A 22506-nucleotide genomic window follows, 5' to 3' on the forward strand; every position below is an offset into this window, starting at 1 on the left:
CATTTATTAGAAATGATTGTACGCGTCTGATAAAGAGCTTAAGTGCCTTGGTGCTGTTTATCAGTGATGTCACGTTTCATGTTGATTTTGGATTGCTTTTGATTTTCAAGTGTTCATTAACGTGATAATATAGCTCATGCATCAGTACCGTGAGCACAACCACACATTCACTCAAACTTTCCCAACTGCTGAGTAACTTCCAACACCATTTCAAAAGTGGGAGTATAAAATATATTTTCTCAAAAAATTGTCGTAGTGAACACAGAGCAAGTCTCTATGAGATCTCCTTAAAAAATTAACATTAAAACAGTACGTACTGAAGTTTAGAATAATTAACACAATGACATGAAACAATATAAAGTAAAAACACACTTTTTGGTGGACAAACAAATGTGGAAATCACTACAGTCGACTAAACAAGTGTGGTAGTCTATTCACGTCCACTTTCATCCTTCTCTTATCTGCTCATATGCACCATCGCTCTTCATTTAGATCTCCTTGGTGCTCACTTTCATCTTCTGTACAGTTTCCTAAAGAAATAAATTAATTGCATTCATAAAAATGAATAAATATGGATCATGAGTTGTCTAAAGCACATTTCACTTGCCCATTCTACAATTTGTCGAGCATAAATAATATAATGATCCCTTATTTTTAAAAAGTACACCGTAGTAAAATACTAAACTATTATTGAAGTGCCATGTAATGATAGATGATTGCAATGTGCTATGGTTATAATCACCTGATGTTTGTTGAGCTCAGCGACTCTACGGATCCACTCTTCCTCTGTCATTTCTTTATCACCTCCGTCCATTTCCTCTAAAGCAGGCAATTTCTCTGAACCTACAAACAGACAAGAGACACAGACGAGATTTACAGCATCTTTCGAGCATAAAGGGGCACACAGAAATCATACAGGCTATCCACCCATGATATAGACAAGATATAATTCTACATCTAAGCAGAGCCAACGAGTAGAAATGAGCTAGCAGAGTAAGCACTTCCTTTCTTTCAAGAAAACAATACAATAGAATAAAAACTAGACCGTCAACAATGGCGTAGCTCACTCCGGCCCCATCTAGTCCAGAAGGAATGACCTAAAGTGGGCCACCTTATGCAATAAATGTTACAAGCTATTCACACTATATACAAGCTATATATCGAAGCTCTATACACCCTTGGAATACCGACCTATTTTCCAGAAAGAATCCAAAATGTTGAGGAATTGAGGAAGAAGAAGCGATTTTTGTTGAGCTGCTCATTAAGGCTTAATTCCTCCATATTTTCATTAATAATTGTCATGAAGCAAATCTGGGTAAAAGTTATATGCACCCTAGGTACCCCACTTTCATGCCAGAAAGAATCAAAATCGGTGAAGAACTGAGGGAGAAGAAGTGATGTGTGGAAACTGCTCATGAGGGCTTACAGTAATTACTGTATTTTTCGGACTATAAGTCGCACTTTTTTTTCATGGTTCGGCTGGCCATGCGACTTATACTCCGGTGCGACGTATATATGTTTTTTTTTCACAGCGGAATAACTGGAGCTGATGCCAAGTCTGACGACAGCCACGCAGAAGAAGAGGAAACGGTGCTTCGTCTGCCGCTGGAGTTGGCAGAGTTGTTCAGAAGCGACACCGAGGATGAGGAATTCAATGGATTTGCTGATTTGGAGTGAAATCGTCAGCTTGATAAACTTGATTGACCTGTGTTTTATTATTAATGATAGGCCTATAGTTATTTAAATAAGTTATGTAATGATTTTAGGCAGTGCTTAATTTGTGAAGTGGGAGGTCCTGGAACGCAGGAGGTGGGTGGGTCCGGCGACTCAAAAAAAAAAAAAAAAGGCGGGGGGTGGTTTACTAAGCGCATGTGCGTAAAGACTTTACGCACACGCGCTTATTGTGTGTGTAAAAAAATAAAAAATAATATCAGACATTATGATCTTAGAAAACGCTTTAGTGATGAACAGTTACAGACAGTAATATGCCGTGATATGTTATAAAATATTATTTTTTATTAGGCTATATATTAAATTATATATTAAATGTATCTTCTAAAATAACAGACTGTACTCAAATCACAACCGGTTTATTTCACCATTGGAGATCAGATCACACAAGACATGAGTTAAATGACTCATTTTAAGGATTTAAGTGGGGTATTTAAAAGCAGTGCCAGCGGGATGAACTTTATTCTTTGTCTCTGATGTTATGGTGTTAATGGTCTGAATAACATTTAATGTTTTTATCTGATATGACGTTAACTGGCAGGCGCACTTTCTGCCTGTTTTTTTCTCTGAGCGGTTGTTGTTGTTTTTCACTAGACGGTTGTTTTTACTACCGTACCTGTCTTTGGAGATGATATACCTATAGCCTACTTGACCTCTGATTTGATGAAATAAAATTCGACAAAAATGAAGAATGACACTCCTCGATGATGACTACAGCTTTAATAACACAGATGAAAGAGCCATGGGGCGATAATAAGCCCTACCGGTAAAAATATTCTAAAAGCAAACTGATTAATGCATCAGTAATAGGCTACTAATATTAGTTATAATAATAATAATAATAATAATATAGGCTATTAGTAATAACGATAGTGATAGTATTAAAGATAGTAGTAGATATTTAAAATAATCAGACTAGGCTACTTACAGGGCAAAGGGCGCGTTATCACTGCTCAGCTGTTCGTTTATTAAATAAACAATGCAGTCGCGCAGTAACCACGCGCCGCTTATCAGATAGAATCACAGAGTCTACGGATAGAATAACCCTTCAAAAAAGTGCGACTTGAAGTCCGGTGCGACGTATATGTTTTTTTCGTCTTCATAATGCATTTTTTGGCTGATGCGACTTAAACTTCGGAGCGACGTATAGTCCGGAAAATACGGTACTCCATAGCTTCATTATTAATTGCAATTATACACATTTGAGTAGAAGCCATATGCACCCTGGGCAGACCTACCTTCCTACGAAAAAAGAATAAAAATCGGTGAAGAATTGGGGGAGAAGAAGCGATTTTCATGAAATGTGGATGACGCCGGACAGCACATGACGCCTGATGAGGTAATAAGGGTCAATTCTTGGCCTCCACACAGTCATAAGTAAATACAGCGGTGCTTGAAAGTTTGTGAACCCTTTAGAATTTTCTATATTTCTGCATAAATATGACTGAAAACATCATCAGATTTTCACACAAGTCCTAAAAGGAGATAAAGAGAACCCAGTTAAACAAATGAGACAAAAATATTATACTTGGTCATTTATTTACTGAGGAAAATGATCCAATATTACATATCTGTGAGTGGCAAAAGTATGTGAACCTCTAGGATTAGCAGTTAATTTGAAGGTGAAATTAGAGTCAGGTGTTTTCAATCAATGGGATGACAATCAGGTGTGAGTGGGCACCCTGCTTTATTTAAAGAACAGGGATCTATCAAAGTCTGATCTTCACAACACATGTTTGTGGAAGTGTATCATGGCACGAACAAAGATGATTTCTGAGGACCTCAGAAAAAGCGTTGTTGATGCTCATCAGGCTGGAAAAGGTTACAAAACCATCTCTAAAGAGTTTGGACTCCACCAATCCACAGTCAGACAGATTGTGTACAAATGGAGGAAATTCAAGACCATTGTTACCCTCCCCAGGAGTGGTCCACCAACAAAGGTCACTCCAAGAGCAAGGCGTGTAATAGTCGGCAAGGTCACAAAGGACCCCAGGGTAACTTCTAAGCAACTGAAGGCCTCTCTCACATTGGCTAATGTTAATGTTCATGAGTCCACCATCAGGAGAACACTGAACAACAATGGTGTGCATGGCAGGGTTGCAAGGAGAAAGCCACTGCTCTCCAAAAAGAACACTGCTGCTCATCTGCAGTTTGCCAAAGATCACGGGGACAAGCCAGAAGGCTATTGGAAAAATGTTTTGTGGATGGATGAGACCAAAATAGAACTTTTTGGTTTAAATGAGAAGTGTTATGCTTGGAGAAAGGAAAACACTGCATTCCAGCATAAGAACCTTATCCCATCTGTGAAACATGGTGGTGGTAGTATCATGGTTTGAGCCTGTTTTGCTGCATCTGGGCCATGACGGCTTGCCATCATTGATGGAACAATGAATTCTGAATTATACCAGTGAATTCTTTTTTTTTTAAAGATATTTTTTTGGGCTTTTTGCACCTTTATTGGATAGGACAGTGTAGAGACAGGAAATGAGTGGGAGAGAGAGACGGGGAGGGATCGGGAAATGACCTCGGGCCGGAATCGAACCCGGGTCGCCCGCATTCATGGTATGGCGCCTTAACCACCTGAGCCACGACGCCCCCAATATACCAGTGAATTCTAAAGGAAAATGTCAGGACATCTGTCCATGACCTGAATCTCAAGAGAAGGTGGGTCATGCAGCAAGACGACCCTAAGCACCCAAGTCGTTCTACCAAAGAATGGTTAAAGAAGAATAAAGTTAATGTTTTGGAATGGCCAAGTCAAAGTCCTGACCTTAATCCAATCGAAATGTTGTGGAAGGACCTGAAGCGAGCAGTTCATGTGAGGAAACCCACCAACATCCCAGAGTTGAAGCTGTTCTGTACGGAGGAATGGGCTAAAATTCCTCCAAGCCGGTGTGCAGGACTGATCAACAGTTACCGGAAATGTTTAGTTGCAGTTATTGCTGCACAAGGGGGTCACACCAGATACTGAAAGCAAAGGTTCACATACTTTTGCCACTCACAGATATGTAGTAATAGATCATTTTCCTCAATAAATAAATGATCAAGTATAATATTTTTGTCTCATTTGTTTAACTGGGTTCTCTTTATCTACTTTAAGGACTTGTGTGAAAATCTGATGATGTTTTAGGTCATATGTATGCAGAAACACAGAAAATTCTAAAGGGTTCACAAACTTTCAAGCACCGCTGTATAAATAAATAACACACAAAATGGAATGTAACTGAGGCTGGGGCTGATTTCTTTGTAGCCCAAACTGTAGATTCACACAGCTGACAGTAGTGATAACATTTAGTGTAATACCTTCTCGGTTTCATGTGCATGGGGACTGATTTATTTTTGCCTGCTTCACTGTGACATCAAGGCACACAGAAAATACAGTAGTATTATAAAACATGAACGAGGTGAATTACTTCCTCAATCACTGATTTTTCAATATGCCATCGGTGGTGAAACTAGAAGTAAACACGAAGCAAACATTTTCCAAATCAATATACAAATTACATGTAGCCCTGTGCTATATTTTTCTTTGGTTTTCTTTGCATTGGAAAATATTGAGAAGTGCATTAAAAAAAAAGGGGGGTTGCATTTTCATGGCTTGTATTTTAATTTAATTTTTGAACGTGACTCTTATTTTCTATAATTTCACTGGCTATAAAGTCACGTTAACATCATTAAGAAGCTCAGTGGACTACAGTGGGGAGCCAATTTCACCACATCAGTCCTCACCCATGTGTGTTCCGCTGCTGAATACGCCACAGCTGTCTGGTCCCACAGCATCCACACCAATGCTGTTGATGTGGTTCTCAATGAAGCAATGCGCCTTATCTCTGGGATCTTGAAACCCCGTAGTCTCAGGTGGGGTTTACATTAGACCGCATCAGCGGATCATCAGATTAACGTTTTTAAAACGATTAGTGTGCACACAGCAACACCAATACACGATTTGCGTGCACACAGCAACACCAATACACGGATACGCTCGGCTCCGCAGGCATCCTGCGCTCCAAATCACTCCGCCCTGAACAGCGAGTGCCCTCTGGAGGGTGCGCACTCCGGCCCTGCGCAGCTCACAGAGCGCGCGCGAGTGGAGCGCACGAGCAGTGATTTGGGACTGAGCCGCTGTGTGTGTGATCTCAGTGCATGTCGGGCATGCGCGTCACTTACCACTTGCAAGTGGAAGGATGGCAAGCCTAAAGACAATCATAACTACACAATGGGCAGTATTTGCATCAGTATTTGCAGTATTTTCATACTTTTATACTCTTTAATGAAAGGCGATACAAGGCGGAAGTCCGCACCGTTTTTCAGCAGTCGCGTCACATGACCAACGCCAGCGAATCAGGAAGGTGGAGGTCACAGTGACGTTGTCCAATGACGCCGCCAGCTAGAGCTCAGCACAGCGTATCCGCGTATTCTCAATGTTTACACAGCACCGGAGCTGACACGATCTAGATTGAATACGTGGACCCTGGCGGATTCCCGTTTCCCGACGTTTCCAGGCGGTTTAATGTAAACGGACAGTGCATCCGCGAAGAAAACGAGACAGATACGGTCTAATGTAAACTTGGCCTCAGGAACTCCTCCTGCAAGCATCCAGCAAGACTATCAAGTCCTCAAGCTAGCAGAGAAGGCACTCGAGGAGAATAGCCTTGTTCCACCAACTCAGGAAACTGTTCAATGGCCATCAAGGCAGCACTTCGCCATCAAAGCTGCAGCGCTCATGAGAGCTGGACTGGCTTCCAACTCCCGGGTGGAGCAGAGATGGCAGGAGGAATGGAGCTGCTCATGCACCATCTTGCACCCTTTCATTGATTTCCGCTCTGCAAAGCCCTGCGGTAACCACCTCCGCACTGGATGAGGCAGGACCCAGTCCTTCCTCAAGACGATTGGAGCTAGTCAGGACGATACCTGCCAGTGCGGTCGCACGCAGACAATCCCCCACATCCTTCAGGAGTGCCCAGTCTTCAAGCCACCCCATGAGCCTGACGGTCTCATCAAATTGGATGTGGACAGAGTCAGCTGGCTGGAGAATGCTGACATCTCAGTGTAATTCCCGAGGAAATTACACGAACGAGCGCGAGGGGGCTGTAAAGTTTCCATGAACTTTGACCCAGGTCCTGTTGTAGCGGAAGGGAGAGAGCGGACGGCAAGTCTGAGCTCGCGTGATAGGAAGTCGAGTTTACACGGTATTGACTGTCTCTAGGACATTGGAGGGGAGTGTAATTGAAGAACGTTATCAGCTAGATAACCACGGTTTCAGTGACTGTGTATGCAGAGTTTATTGACTGCGAAATCACGTGATGAGTCAGTTTAGTGGCGAAGCCGTGCCTGATCAGCATCGTGGCTAACGTGCTCTCAAGTCAAGAAGCAACGCTGTTCACCTGGACAAGACGAACAGGACAGAAGAAATAGCTTGACTGCCAGCATTTACAGGTCGACGCGAGGAGCAACGTGGTTGCGTGTTCCATACAGGCGACGACACAACTTTGCTTCTCTCCAAACTCCAGGTATTGGCGTCACTTTTTTATTTCTTGCTCTACTGAGTGAAGCGGCCATTTCGTTTCTGGCCACACCGAACCCAAGCGACGCAACAGGCCTGCATCGAGAGTGATGTTAAAGTTTAGTATGGTTATAATGCCGGCATAGGACATTTTATACACTTTTATCTGAGTTAAATAGTGAACCGGAAACTTTTATATCTGTTACATTTAATTTTGTACTGTTTGTTACAGCATGTTTGTTTCTCTTGGTGTAGCTTTAAGTGTATGAGTGCTAAACATTTGAATGCACCGTGAGGAGAAGTTAAAGGAGATCTCAGTAACGTTAAATATTTGTATTTATTATTACTGTACCAGGGCGGCACGGTGGTGTCGTGGTTAGCGCTGTCGCCTCACAGCAAGAAGGTCCGGGTTTGAGCCCCGTGGCCGGCGAGGGCCTTTCTGTGTGGAGTTTGCATGTTCTCCCCGTGTCCGCGTGGGTTTCCTCCGGGTGCTCCGGTTTCCCCCACAGTCCAAAGACATGCAGGTTAGGTTAACTGGTGACTCTAAATTGACCGTAGGTGTGAATGTGAGTGTGAATGGTTGTCTGTGTCTACGCGTCAGCCCTGTGATGACCTGGTGACTTGTCCAGGGTGTACCCCGCCTTTCGCCCGTAGTCAGCTGGGATAGGCTCCAGCTTACCTGCGACCCTGTAGAACAGGATAAAGCGGCTAGAGATGATGAGATATGAGATTACTGTACCAGAGATCCTTTTCTTTAAACTGAAGTGGGTTTCACAGGAAATCATTGGATATATGGTAAAATTGGGTTTATAAGAAATTTAAAGGTTGAAAAGTGATTTGACAACACATTTAATACACTAAATTTGAATCACAACGGAAGACAAATCACAGGGTTTTAATATTTATCTTGATGTAATTCCTTTTACATTTTGGAAAGTAAAGAGATTTCTATTTTCATTATATTTATGGAGTTATTGGTTATTTCACAAGGGATTTCCTTAGTTAATACCAGTTTATACAAGCTCATAAACATACACTTCAAAACCTAAAACATTAATACCATTTCCATACAACTTGAACTCAGGGCGCCCCATCGAGAGATTCCGGTTAATTTAAGGTGTCATGCTCATCGCAGTGGCATGGGGGCGCTACATACACAAAAGGACAAGCTCCAGAACTGTACGTTTTATGAGGTTTGAATGAAAGAGTTGGTGCTTTGAGTTAATTGTAGAAGTGCAGATGAGTTTTAAATAGATTGGGGGTGTCTGAGCGTTGACCGTCTCTGAGGTAATGGCCCTCTTTTTTTTTTGTCATGGCACCCATCTGAGCTGTGTGATGATGAAGGGGAGAGAGAGGTACCAAATCAGAGTTTTCACTAACCGTCACAGGTCACAGCAGTGCACACCCAGTTCCCACAGGCACAGACACAGCGGTTACACTCCACCTGTGTCTCAGCTCCATCCCCATACGTCTCATCCTCTAGTGCACACTCTGAGTATGACACCAGAGACAAACAACAACAAGCACAGTTATAAAAGTTTGTGAGGGGTTCTCTCTGTAACCCCACAGTGACAGTTTTAGACTCCTAAATTGAATTTATGGTTTAATAAAAAGTGGTCACTTAGCTAGTAAATGCAGGTTGCTGAATAAAATGCCCCCAGTGATGCATTGTATAAGTAATAAATCATCCATGTTTAAAGGGATAGTTCGGGATTTTTGACATGAATCTGTATGGCATCCCCATCAATAGTGTCGTGCAAACACACTGACTTACCCCTGACAGTATCCTGTGAGTCCAGTTCTTGTCCAGTTTTGGTCCAGACGAAAGTAGTCCGGCAAGTTTGTTGGGGTCAAGAAAGTAAAACGTTTTTCGTCTCAAAACAGTACGTGTTCAAAAGAGTGATATATTTGCATCATAAAACCGTTGCCAAATAAAAAGTCAGACCTCGAAATCGCTTGGCACTATTTTCTCTCCCTTCTTACCACTGCGCGCTGCCTGCTTCATCCAGCTGTGGCTCCAGCTTCAAGGATAAGCTGGAGCCACATAAGTAGGAGTCCCAGCGGGTGGTTTGTATTCGATTCGTTTATATCCCGACCTTGTCAGCTGTCAGATTTATGTTCATGGACCCGGTAAGCTGGTAAATAATATATATTTTTTTCTTTACCAAATTCTAACAGAAAACGAGAGCGCCCGAAAGGGAAAACTGAGCCGAGCTGCCTCACGGCTGTAATGCAAATTGCTTTCCTCCTCAATATACAAGTGCGCTTCCATGGCAGGGAAAAAGAAACTACCACTGCTGCCTATGTAGTGCCCTATTTATACAAATAGGAGTCATTCAGGATTCAGCCATGTTTTTGCTCCATGTCATGGCTGAATCCTGAATGACTCCTATTTGTATAAATAGGGCACTACATAGGCAGCAGTGGTAGTTTCTTTTTCCCTGCCATGGAAGCGCACTTGTATACTGAGGAGGAAAGCAATTTGCATTACAGCCGTGAGGCAGCTCGGCTCGGTTTTCCCTTTCGGGCGCTCTCGTTTTCTGTTAGAATTTGGTAAAGAAAAAAATAAATATTATTTACCAGCTTACCAGGTCCATGAACATAAATCTGACAGCTGACAAGGTCGGGATATAAACGAATCGAATACAAACCACACGCTGGGACTCCTACTTACGTGGCTCCAGCTTATCCTTGAAGCTGGAGCCACAGCTGGATGAAGCAGGCAGCGCGCAGTGGTAAGAAGGGAGAGAAAATAGTGCCAAGCGATTTCGAGGTCTGACTTTTTATTTGGCAACGGTTTTATGATGCAAATATATCACTCTTTTGAACACATACTGTTTTGAGACGATAAACGTTTTACTTTCGTGACCCCAACAAACTTGCCGGACTACTTTCGTCTGGACCAAAACTGGACAAGAACTGGACTCACAGGATGCTGTCAGGGGTAAGTCAGTGTGTTTGCACGACACTATTGATGGGGATGCCATACAGATTCATGTCAAAAATCCCGAACTATCCCTTTAAGATCAAGACATTAATTTCTCCCTTTGGACTCATATGTAATAGGATCTGTATTTGCTCATAGAAAAAAAGATTTTCTGGTCAGTTTTACGTGTCGCTCCAGTTTCTGCTGACAAATCGGTCAGATTAACACGCAAATTAGCATAGTCTAATGTGCACCTTAATTGTTGGCTGGATGCAGTGCTAGAGATGAGCATATCTGCACACACAGCAGGCCATGCTGTATTTGTTTAAGGACACAGCGGAGTTGTTTACACTCTACAAGAGATAGCGGAGTGATCATTAACTTTTAGGACATACACTGTTTTACTGACGGTTTTTTTTCTAGTTCTAACTTTATGGTGTGCAAACGTATATGAAATTAAAACATGGAACAGATTGGTCCTTCCATATACACCCTGAACAAGCACCATTCTCAAGGCTGATAGAGATGAAACTGGACTGATCTTATATGTCTATAAGTACAATGCAAAATTGCATGATATACTGTGTACAATTAGGATTAACCTACAACACAACTACTCTAGACAGTAGTAGATAGCTTACTTTTCTCAGGAGGATTGAAGCCAGGCTTGAGGCAGTTGAGAAACTCATCAAAACTCAATTTCCAGTCAGCATTCTCATCTGACAGCTCAATCAGGGCATCCACACACAGACTCCTAATAAGGACACACATCAAATATCCAATCAAATCTCTTAATTCAGAAAGCCATATTTCAATCAATTAGTGCATTGTTAAAATATAGCAAACATGTAGTCCTATGATAAAGATAAAAAATAAACCTTAAAAAGGTCAATCTTGTATGTGGTGAAAGAGAATCTGTGTAAAAAGAGCTAGAGGGATTATATAAAATTTGATTAACATCCACATGGACAACTGCTTTATTTGAAACCAATTCATCCACCCATTCTCCATAACCACTTATCCTGTGCTGGGTCGCAGGCAAGCTGGAACCTATCCCAGCTGACTATGGGTGGAGAGGGCAAAGGAGTTGAATGACTTTTTCAATCGGTTCAATCAACCCACGTCCCCCCCACCCTCTCCGCTGCCATCTCTCCTTCCCTCAACACACTTCCCCCCAGTAATCACAGCATCCCCCTCCTCAACACAGACTCCTCCATGAGAACAGACTTAAAAACTCCTTTGTCCCTCACGCCATCAGACTGTACAACTCCTCTCTGGGGGGGAGGAGGGGTAACAGGAGGACAGAGGACGGGAAGGAACAGTAGCCTAGCCTAACAATAAGCAATACCGGACAATGTGCAATATAATGTGCAATATAAAGTGCAATATCTCTCCTGCCGCCCCCCTCCCCATATCTTATTCTTTTTATATTTGTATATGTAAATAATTTATTTTAATTTATCTAGAAGTTTTCTCTACTTATTTTCTCTGTTTATCTGTAATGATGCTGCTGGAATCTTAATTTCCCTGAGGGAACCCGCCCAAAGGGATCAATAAAGTTTTATCTAATCTAATCGAATCGAATCGAATCTGCATGTCTGTGGGGGTAACCGGGGCACCCAGAGGAAACCCACACAGACACAGGGAGAACATGCAAACTCCACACAGAAAGGCCTCCATCAGCCACTGGGCTCGAACCCAGAACCTTCTTGCTGTGAGGCAACAGCGCTAACCACTACACCGCCGTGCTGCCCTGAAACCAATTCACCTTTATTTAAATGTCTTTCAAAAGTTCAAAGTCCCTTCCTGTGCCAGGACTTGATCTTCCCCAGCAATCTCCTGTCCCAGTATTAACCAGGCCTTTGAGGTGCATTGGGCGGCACCGATCTCGGTTTCTATAGCCCTCAACCTCTCGCCTATTACATAGCCAGGGTTACAGTGGGGGGCTGGTCCTCTGGTAACCACAATACTTTGACTTCCTACTCACACCTGTATGACAGTGTGCCTCACTAAATGGCACCATTTTGATAATGGTCTTTGGTACAACCCGACTGCGAGTAGTACTCGTGAGCTCCCGGTCGAGAGGCAGACACACTAACCACTAGGCCAGCTCGTGGTTCAAAATGTCTTTAAGGCAATAAAAAAATAAGGACTGATTTATATTTGATTGGACTTGAGGGTAAGTGACTTAACGAGAATACTGCTACTGAATAGACTGGAGCAGAAAAGTTCTAGCATGTTAAATGTTACGCTTTAGATGTTCCATAGTAATTTCCTGAGACAGCACGAGAAGGCAAGATGAAAGGACAAGCATCAGCAAGGAGTACGAAAAAAAAATGCATCCATCAGCATTGTGTGTGTGTGTGTGTGTGTTACCTCAGCAATCTGTTGTTTTCCTCATCTGCGTATGAGGAGATGTTGATGGTCGTCTCATTGTGCTGAAGAAACTTGAGGAACTCCGTGGAATCCAGCTGCGCATCTCCATTATCATAGTTCTGCAGGGAGATGGTACACACACCTATTTTACAGCGATCTACAGTGCTCTCGAGTGGTGTGTGTAAGCAGCAAAGGATTACTACAGCGTTCTGCAACCTAATCTCTATCTACTGTACCTGTCGTGTGTGCGCAACTGGCATGAATAACAACTTTCATAATGAACTAAAAACATGTTTACTCATAAGTCACGCGTCATGGAAAGGCAGCTGTTGGAAGAAGGATCAACAAACATTACTACAAAACACATTTTTGGACAGACCTTTCATTAATTATTCTGTAAAAGTTTTTGCAAATAAGCCATAAATCTGGATACATCTCTGTGTTTTGCTGGTTGTGCAGAAGGCACAGCAGGCGCTACGTCTGAACAGCAACAACACCATCTGTCTTTCTACACCATGTTACAGAACTGAAACATATGGAAAGCATGTGTTTTCATCATGTGCACCAAGGCTTTGGTACCAGCTTCCACATAATGGAACTCAAAAGATATAGAAAGCTTCAATAGACAACTTAATACTTTTCTTTTTGATTTAAAGGGTTGACTTTTTATTATTCACACTAACGAGGGAACTTTAATTAATAAATAAATAAATAAATAAATAAATAGTCTTGCAAAAGTATTCATCCCCTTTGGTGTTTGTCCTGCTGTGTCATATTACAAGCTGGAATTAAAATGGATTTTTGGAGGCTTAGAACCATTTGATTTACACAACATGCCGACCATTTTAAGGTGAAAATTGTTGTTTTGTTGTGACACAAACAATAAGATGAAAAAACAGAAATCTGGAGTGTGCATAAAATTGATGAGGCTAAAATTGATCTTGGCCATCATGGGAAATGCCATGTGTGGCGCAAACCCAACACCCTGAGAACACCATTCCTACAGTGAAGCATGGTGGTGGTAGCATCATGGTGTGGGGATGTTTTTCATCTGCAGGGACAGGAAAGCTGGTCAGGACTGAAGGAAAGATGGATGGCACTAAATATAGGACAATTATGGAGGAAAACCTGTTTGATTCAGCCAGAGGTTTGAGACTGGGACGAAGGTTCACGTTCCAGCAGGACAATGACCCTAAACAGACGGCTAAAGCTACACTGAAATGGTTTAAAGGAAAACATTTAAATGTCTTGGAATGGCCTAATAAAAGCCCAGACCTCAATCCAATTGAGAATCTGTGGCATAATTTGAAGATTGCTGTACACCAACACAACCCATCTAACTTGAAGGAGTTGGAGCAGTTTTGCCTTGAGGAATGGACAAAAATCCCAGTGGCTAGATGTGCTAAGCTAATAGAGACATACCCCAAGAGACTTGCAGATGTAACTGCAGCAAAAGGTGGTTCTATAATGTATTGACTTTGGGGGTGAATACCTATGCAGACTCCAGATTTCTGTTTTTTCTTCTTAATTATATGTCACAATAAAACAACAATTTTCACCTTTAAAGTGGTAGGCATGTTGTGTAAATCAAATGGTGCTAACCCCCCAAAAATCCATTTTAATTCCAGCTTGTAATGCGAGAAACATGAGAAATTTATATCTGTACACATGGGTCTGTCTCAGAAACTGGGTACTGTGGGCGTCTGTCTCAGGAACTGGGTACTGTGGGGGTCTGTCTCAGGAACTGGGTACTGTGGGGGGACCCCACTAAATATACTCACAGTCAATAAACTATATGGTTTTGAATGGTGATGTTGGTTTTAATTTGAAATAAAATGATGAAAGAAATAATACAGATAAAACTAAATCTTTGATGTGAATACTCTATTCAGAATTTGGCAAAAATTCTGCAAATTTGTGGAAAAATGGCGGCTTGATCTGGGACATGATAAATGGTTGACTACATCGCATTCCCTTAAAAAGGTTGTAGTCCACTGAAAAGTCTACAGTTATCACTAATTGTATTTTAAGTTGTAACTTTATCCACCTAAGGATCGGTGCGCTCACAGAATAATCAGAACCGTAATAAAACATCATGCAAAATATTCGATCACCGTTGTAACTCCATTTTTCGCAGACCCAAAACCAATACGATCGTGTGTTTTGATCTAAACGGAAAGCCTCAGGGTCAAGGTCACGACCTCACCAAAAGTAGCAACTTAATCACTACGCCATATAAACATTTAGTTATAAATCTGCGATTTTGTTTTTTTTTAAATGAAAGCTGAAAGTTCGGTATAGAATATGTTTCTTACAGAATATGTTACGATGGTAGCTGGTCTTGTATGAATTTCTGAGCTATAAAATGAGTTGTGGTCTATTTTTTACCGTAGCGTGTTATTTGTGTGCAGGGAAGGACACACATTAACAATTTGCATGTGTAGAATGGAATTTTCCACTCCAACAGTTAGAAGTTGATCGTGCTTCCATTTGCGGTCTCTCTGTTACGCGGGTGATCTGTTCGGACGTTATCACTGAAAAGGTGAGTTTTGACAGTTTTATTTTGTTTTAGTCTTGCAGTATAAGGCAGTAGAATGTTTCTTTTTCATCTTACTTTCATATTTCGTAGTGTTTCAGCCGGTACAGTCGCTGGTCTTTTACCAGCGCCGTTATTCTCATCTTTCCGGTGTGTTCTTGATTTTTCCATTGTGTCCCATTTCGCCATATCAAATACCCAAAATGTATCATATTATTCATATTTAAGTGAATAATCAATTCAGTCATCATAACTTGGCATTTTTAACCCAAGCAATCAAAAAGAGGAAATTTATTCAATATTTTCACTCATCTGTGAAGGAGGGGCTTTAATTCTTCATGATGGAGTTATTTTAGATGGAAATCAATTTTACAAAAGCATTTGAATTGTAATCAAAAAAATTTTCCACAGTGGAGGCCAGATAAAGCAAGATGCTATCTTTATTCTTATTAAACATGACAAAAGAAACACTGAGTGTTAGGTAAATGCAAAAAAAAAAAAAGTACAATTAGAAAATTTATTTTTTTGACCATAATGTCCCAAATGAGAGACCAGTTTCTGAGACAGACCCATATATATGTTAATAACGGTACCACAAATCAATAAATTAAAATATTATCCATGAGTGTGTCATCCAAACAGAAGTTAAACACTGAGCTGACTAACATATACACACACACACACACACACATTGTATTACTACATTAACCTGTAGCTAAAGTTGCACTAGAACTTCAAAACATTCAGATGGAGAAATATGTGGAAGTGAATGTTGACTGTTTCTTGCATAACCACATGATGCAAACTGGAGTTTAAAACTTGCTGAAGACAAAATGTTCAGACCTCTGAATCTGGGTCATTACAATACAAGTAAAAAAAAAAAAAAGCTCACACACACACACCTGGAAATACTTGAGCAGGATGTCGCTGAAGTTGGAGCCTTTGCTGAACCAGCCGCCTGGAACCACCTCGGCTTGCAGCCACTCGATCACACGGTTCCTCAGCTCATTACGATCCGCAAGGTAGCACACAACTAACCAACAGGTAATAAAACAAATTTAGAATCATTAATAATGAAATGATAAATGACAGAATACAGGTCAACAGAAGTGACCCTTGTGGTCTTTATGACTAATAATATCACAAATATCTCATTTCTAATATGCACATAAATGTCTCATGGGACTTCGTACTTTTCACTAAACCTCATTATTGTCCTTCAGAACTTACAATTCTCCTATACGTTCTCAGAAAAACAAATAAAACCTTCCTCGCAAAAGTAAACACCATCAAACACAGAACAATTCCAGCTCCTGAAAAAGTAATTTTCAATAAACAGTCTTTTAATAAAAAAATATGTTATGAAAACCTCTTGGACTTGGATGGAGCTCTAAATACAAGACAGCACACCGATATTGCTCTGATAGATATTTCTAGCTTTCTACATATTCAAGCTCCAGGTTTTCCCGCAGAGTGGTGGTGGGTGAGTACTCACTTGGGCTGGCAGTGACCTGGTCTGTCTTTTTCTCTGAAATAAGGAAGAGTAAATAAAGAGAGCAGTGAGTTGAGAGGTAGCACTTAGGTGTAAACATAATGAGCTTGTCCTTCAGAGAACACGAACATTTACTGTTTGAGTGCAGCTATAGAAAACACCCATTTCTAATTCCTTTGACTAAGAAGTGAAAGTCTTAGCAGAATGAAACATGCAGTGTTTCAAAAACCTTTCAGTGACTGTATATTAAAGTGCATATCACGAGTAAATTCAGGAGCAAGATCGATGTAATTCTCCTATTTTATATTAAACTTTGGTCAAATATCTGTAGCATTCTCTGCAATTTTTTTTACCTTGCGCAATATCAGAAAAATTCAGTTGAAATCAAGGCATTTGAGGCGAACTGGTCCGCCTCTGAAAAAACTTGGCATTTGGATTTCCCAGGAAACATTGATTTTCGTGACGTTAACAGATGTTAACATTGATTTCGTAAAATGGTTAACCGATGTATCGTAGAAGGGTGTCGCGACACCAATCTTGATGGGATTAGTACTCATCGTTTCCCAAAAGAGAGAAATGGGAGCGCTTGGTCTACACAGGCTGTGCACTGAAACTGTGCAAAGCTCTCGCAGCCTCCTGGCGCTTCCGCAGGTGACGTCACGAATCTGGCTCCAGCCTCCCTTGGGATTTTTCCAGACGCGTTTTGTCATTTTATTTTTTTTCTGCTGTAGACAGATGGCCTTGTGCAAAATTACCCTTCTGGATGAGTGTGTAAAGGGACATTCTTTCATATAAAAAAAAACAAAAAAACAAAACTGGTCCAGAATATGCACTTTAAACATTATTCTATCCACACTCACTGGATATGAGCAATCGCATGCTCTGATTGGTTACTCTACTACTAGGATATCAGCTATTATACCGTGAGTAGAGAAAAACAAAATGGCAGAGCGTGTTGCTGAACAAACCGAGGACGAAATAAAAACTACACGAAAACAAACAGCCCCCCCGCCAAAAGCAACAAAATATGGAATAAAAGTATTTGATGGCAAGAACGTATTTTTTATTTTTCAAGAATTATTATTATAGCATTTTTTCACAAATTGCTATGTCATTTCACTGGTTTGTTTACATTCTTCATCTTTAAGCATTAAAATTTGTTGAAATGTCTAAAGATATTCTATACCTTGGCACGACAGCAAGACGGCACTTTCTACAAAAAAACAACACTAAAGTCAATTCATGCAGCCATCGATAGGCTTTCTGGCAAAATGAAATGATTTTGTCGGATGTTTTGTATAAAAAGTTTTTATTTATTGAATTTGCAAAGTATAAAAATAAACGCTCTGTTTCTCAAAATCCAGTCAATGTGGATCTAATAAAACAGGTATTCCACTCAATCATACATGGCTATCAGCTCATGTACGACTCGATTTCGTGGAATAATTGTTAATTAGATGTACAAAACATTATAGAATAAAATGACCTGAGATCTCTCTCTCTTTCTCATACACACATTTGTAATTCTAGCATCTTGTGGCTTGTGTGTTCCTGTAGATACAGAACGCTTACACCTACCTTCAGCACCATGTCAAAACAGTCACATATTCATACTGTATCATTACGAGGATACTTGAGCTCCATTAAATGTGCAACTTCACCCCCAGCTCTGAGTTTAACTCCACCTACTGTACAGTATAATTTTGAAAAATGTTAAAAACTGGGGAAGGGGCTGAGGGTGGGGGTTTGACATGGCTTCGGGGGCTCGTGGATGTTTGAGGCAGGAGTTGCTCAGCAAATCTCAAGTCAGTGTATATTTGAAAATAAATGGAGTTTAACAGACTCTTAATCTAAAACAGGGGCTGGGGGTCAAGGGTCGCCCACCTCTGATTAGAAGGCATTCATGTTGTTTTTTTTCTTATAAAAATTTCATGAGGGGCGGCACGGTGGTGTAGTGGTTAGCGCTGTCGCCTCACAGCAAGAAGGTCCGGGTTCGAGCCCCGTGGGCGGCGAGGGCCTTTCTGTGTGGAGTTTGCATGTTCTCCCCGTGTCCGCGTGGGTTTCCTCCGGGTGCTCCGGTTTCCCCCACAGTCCAAAGACATGCAGGTTAGGTTAACTGGGGACTCTAAATTGACCGTAGGTGTGAATGTGAGTGTGAATGGTTGTCTATGTGTCAGCCCTGTGATAACCTGGCGACTTGTCCAGGGTGTACCCTGCCTTTTGCCCGTAGTCAGCTGGGATAGGCTCCAGCTTGCCTGCGACCCTGTAGGACAGGATAAAGCAGCTAGAGATAATGAGATGAAAAAAATTTCAAAAGGCAGATAAATCCCAAATGATTGATTCTACGTCAGCATAAGACTTGCAAGGTTCAGGATGGTTTTAACCAGTAGATGGCGTCTTGAGCCTTTTTTCAACCATTAAAATGTTGAATTGTAAAAAATTGTAATTTTGTAAATACAGGCATTGATGTTTCATTACAGTACGGTCATATCATTTAGTTTACAGCTCAAGAAACACATTTAAGTGTGCAGTACCTCTTTAAGACACACACACACACCTTTGCAGTGTCCATCATAAGCCACTTGTATCTTGAGTCCGGTCAGACAGGCGTCACGGTGAAGCTCACAATGGTTGCGGTACGTCTTACCGTTACTGCCACATACTGAACGCTTGTGAGGCTTACATTGCTGTAAAAGTCAGATGCACACACACACACACACACACACACACACACAATGAACAGTCTGTATAAACCTCTGTATATGTGTTTAACACTATCTGTTGTGTTCTGTGAGTGATGCGTATACAACCCTAATCCCAAAAAAGTTGGGACACTGTGTAAAACAAATAGAAACAGAATGTGAAAATTTGCAAATCATGGAAACCCTATATTTCACTGAAAATAGTACAAAAACAACATATCACATGTTGAAACTGAGAAATTTTATCGTCTTTTGAAAAATATATGCTCCTTTTGAATTTGATATCAGCAACACGTTCAGAAAAGTTGGGACAGGGGCAACAAAAGACTGAAAAAGTTGTGTAATGCTGAAAAAAACTCTAATTTGGTTAATTGGCAACAGGTCGGTAACATGACTGGGTATAAAAAGAGCATCCCAGAGAGGCGGAGTCTCTCAGAAGTAAAGATGGGGAGGGGTTCACCGCTTTGTGAATGACTGCATGGGCAAACAGTACAAAAATTTAAAAATTATGTTCCTCAAATGTAAAATTGCAAAAAATTTGGGGATCACATCATCTATGGTACATAAGATTCAGAGAATCTGGAGAAATCTCTGTGTGCAAGAGACAAGGCTGAAAACTGACACTGGATGCCTGTGATCTTCAGGCCCTCAGGCGACACTGCATTACAGTTTTTCTCAAATGCTAAAACACAAAAGCCAATCCTCTAAACCAAATGACCAGTTGTCTAAACACATTTACTAAATCTAGCCATCGTTTGCCAATATCATAAACACATTTCACATGAAGACACAATTCACAAAACACAATCCTCCGTTCTCATAAATCTAAACACATTTTTCCTTGCTAAAACACAAGTTGCAAAAGAACTCTGCTCATATTCTCAAATGAAAGCTCATGTGATGCAAAATGCTTGCCACAGTCAGCAATATTTGAACACAATGAACACACCTGGCGTCATTAATTACACACAACGGCTCAAAATTGAAGACACTTGTTGCTAATGCTGTGACCACATGTATAAAAGCAAGTTCAGAGTGCACAGTTTGCTGAAGATTCCAAACAAACACAATGGATGAAGGCAGAGTCAGGGGAAGAGGAATTCGAGTCAGAGGAGGGAGAGGAGCTGACCATGGAGGGAGAAGAGCTGGCCATGGAAGAAGAGGAGCAGGCCAACGAGGAAGTGGAGTTCAAATCAGAGGAGGAAGAGGTGCAGGCCAACGAGGAAGAGGAGGAGGCCAACAAGGGAGAGGACAAGGTCGAGGAGGGAGAGGACAAGGTCCAGGAGGGAGAGGACAAGGTCCAGGAGGAAGAGCAAGACAACCTCGCACCATCATTACGGATGAGATGCGAGCAACAGTCATTGACCATGTCATTGTCCATGGCATGACAATGGCTGAAGCAGGACTAAGAGTCCGTCCAAACCTGAGTAGGTTCACCGTGGCCACCATTATCAGGGCATTCAGACAACACAACAGGTATTGTACTCTATTGCTTTCTTTGTCACAATACAGTTTTACAAGCCTGTGAAAGTAGTCTATTGGTTTCAAATCAATTGTTATTGTAAAACATGTCAATTGACAACACATGTTTCTTTCTTTAGAGTTGAAAGAATGCCACATAGAGGTGGGAGGGTTGCCATATTTACAGCGGCACAAGAAACCCTCATTGTGGATATGGTTCGTGAGAACAACCTCATCAGACTTCGGGAGATCAGAGACAAAGTCATTGCTGATAATGTCAACTTTGAGAGCATTGATGATGTCAGCTTGGCCACAATAGACCGAGTTCTCCGGCGCCAAAAGATGCGAATGAAACAGGTCTGTAGGGTTCCCTTTGAGCGCAACTCTGCGTGACACAAAGACCTACATTACGAGTATGTGCAAGTAAGTATACATCCATCTTCACAGTACAGTTAGTGGACATACTGTGTTGCTCAGTGGCCTACATTACTTCTGGACAATACTGTGCTACCTGACTGACTGTTGTTCTGAACACCTGTGCACTTTCATATTTTCACAGAGGATATTACAGTTGGACGCGATGGCCAGACCTCATGAGTACCTCTTCCTGGATGAGGCTGGGTTCAACCTGCAGAAACGAAGGCAAAGAGGCCGTAACATCATTGGCCAAAGAGCCATCACTGAGGTTCCTGGCCAACGGGGGGGTAATACTACTCTTTGTGCGGCCATGGGTTCGGAGGGGCTTGTCCACCGGCATGCTGTCCTTGGGTCTTACAACACCCAACGTCTCCTCACCTTCCTAGAGGAGCTAAGAGACATCCTCCTGGACCGCCAACAACACCATCCTGGGCCCGCACATCCCATTTAGGTGATCATTTGGGACAATGTCCGCTTCCACAGAATAAACCAAATCAGAGAGTGGTTCACCACCAACAGTAACCAGTTTTTAAATGTCTGTCTGCCACCCTACTCCCCTTTCCTGAACCCTATAGAGGAGTTCTTCTCATCGTGGAGATGGAAGGTTTATGACAGACAACCATACACTAGAGAGAACCTCCTAAGGGCAATGGAGCTGGCCTGTGGTGACATCCCAGTGGAGGCCTTCCAAGGATGGATGCGCCATTCCAGGGCGTTTTTCCCGCGGTGCCTGGCAAGAGAGAATATAGCCTGCGATGTCGATGAGGTGATGTGGCCCAATGCAGCTCAGCGACATGATGTCGCACAGTGATTGTGGTGTGTGTGTGTGTGTGGTGTGAATAAAGTAAATAAAAAAAACTTCACACCCTGAACATGTTTTCAAGAGTACTGTTGTGTGCAATAGATTCTGTTTTTGCATTGAGTTGTGTTACAGTAGTGTACATGCAGTATTTTCTATAGATTTATACTCTTCATATGAAACTCACAAATCTAAATGCCTAATCCTCTACAGAGATCTAAGATCCGTTACTGTAAAGTTTCAAAAAATATGCACTGGCAGTTATGAAACAAAGAACCTTCTCACAAATTGAGCATTGTGTTTTCAATTGTTTTGCTGTAGTGTGTAATGATGTGTATAGTGTTTACATTTTTGAAAGCTTCGAGCTGCTCTTTTGGTGTGAAAGTTTTAGTTTTGAAGTGAGGTGGTGTGGTTGTGTTTATGTAGCTTTAGAAAAGGGTGTTGTGTTTAGACATTGGGGAACATAGAGGAAACGTTTGTGAAATGTGTTTTAGCATTTGAGAAAAACTGTAAAAGCAGACATGTGTCTGTAGTGGAAATCAGTGTATGGGCTCAGGAACACT

General features: G+C 41.5%; 1 protein-coding gene across 1 annotated transcript in view; it reads right to left on the bottom strand.

Annotated features, from left to right (window-relative positions):
- Positions 1 to 208: 208 nt before the first annotated feature.
- Positions 209 to 22506, bottom strand: part of fstl1a (follistatin-like 1a) — a 70064-nt gene continuing 47766 nt past the window's right edge. The window contains exons 4-11 of the mRNA XM_060898810.1: positions 19122 to 19251; positions 16568 to 16600; positions 15975 to 16105; positions 12537 to 12655; positions 10802 to 10914; positions 8615 to 8725; positions 743 to 843; positions 209 to 530 (exon numbers count right to left, since the gene is read on the bottom strand). Coding sequence (XP_060754793.1) covers positions 489 to 530; positions 743 to 843; positions 8615 to 8725; positions 10802 to 10914; positions 12537 to 12655; positions 15975 to 16105; positions 16568 to 16600; positions 19122 to 19251 — 780 coding nt within the window. The 3' untranslated portion in view covers positions 209 to 488. The remainder of the gene's footprint in view (positions 531 to 742; positions 844 to 8614; positions 8726 to 10801; positions 10915 to 12536; positions 12656 to 15974; positions 16106 to 16567; positions 16601 to 19121; positions 19252 to 22506) is intronic.

The sequence above is a fragment of the Neoarius graeffei genome, chromosome 18 (genome assembly GCF_027579695.1).
Source record: "Neoarius graeffei isolate fNeoGra1 chromosome 18, fNeoGra1.pri, whole genome shotgun sequence".
NCBI classification, from domain to species: Eukaryota; Metazoa; Chordata; class Actinopteri; order Siluriformes; family Ariidae; genus Neoarius; species Neoarius graeffei.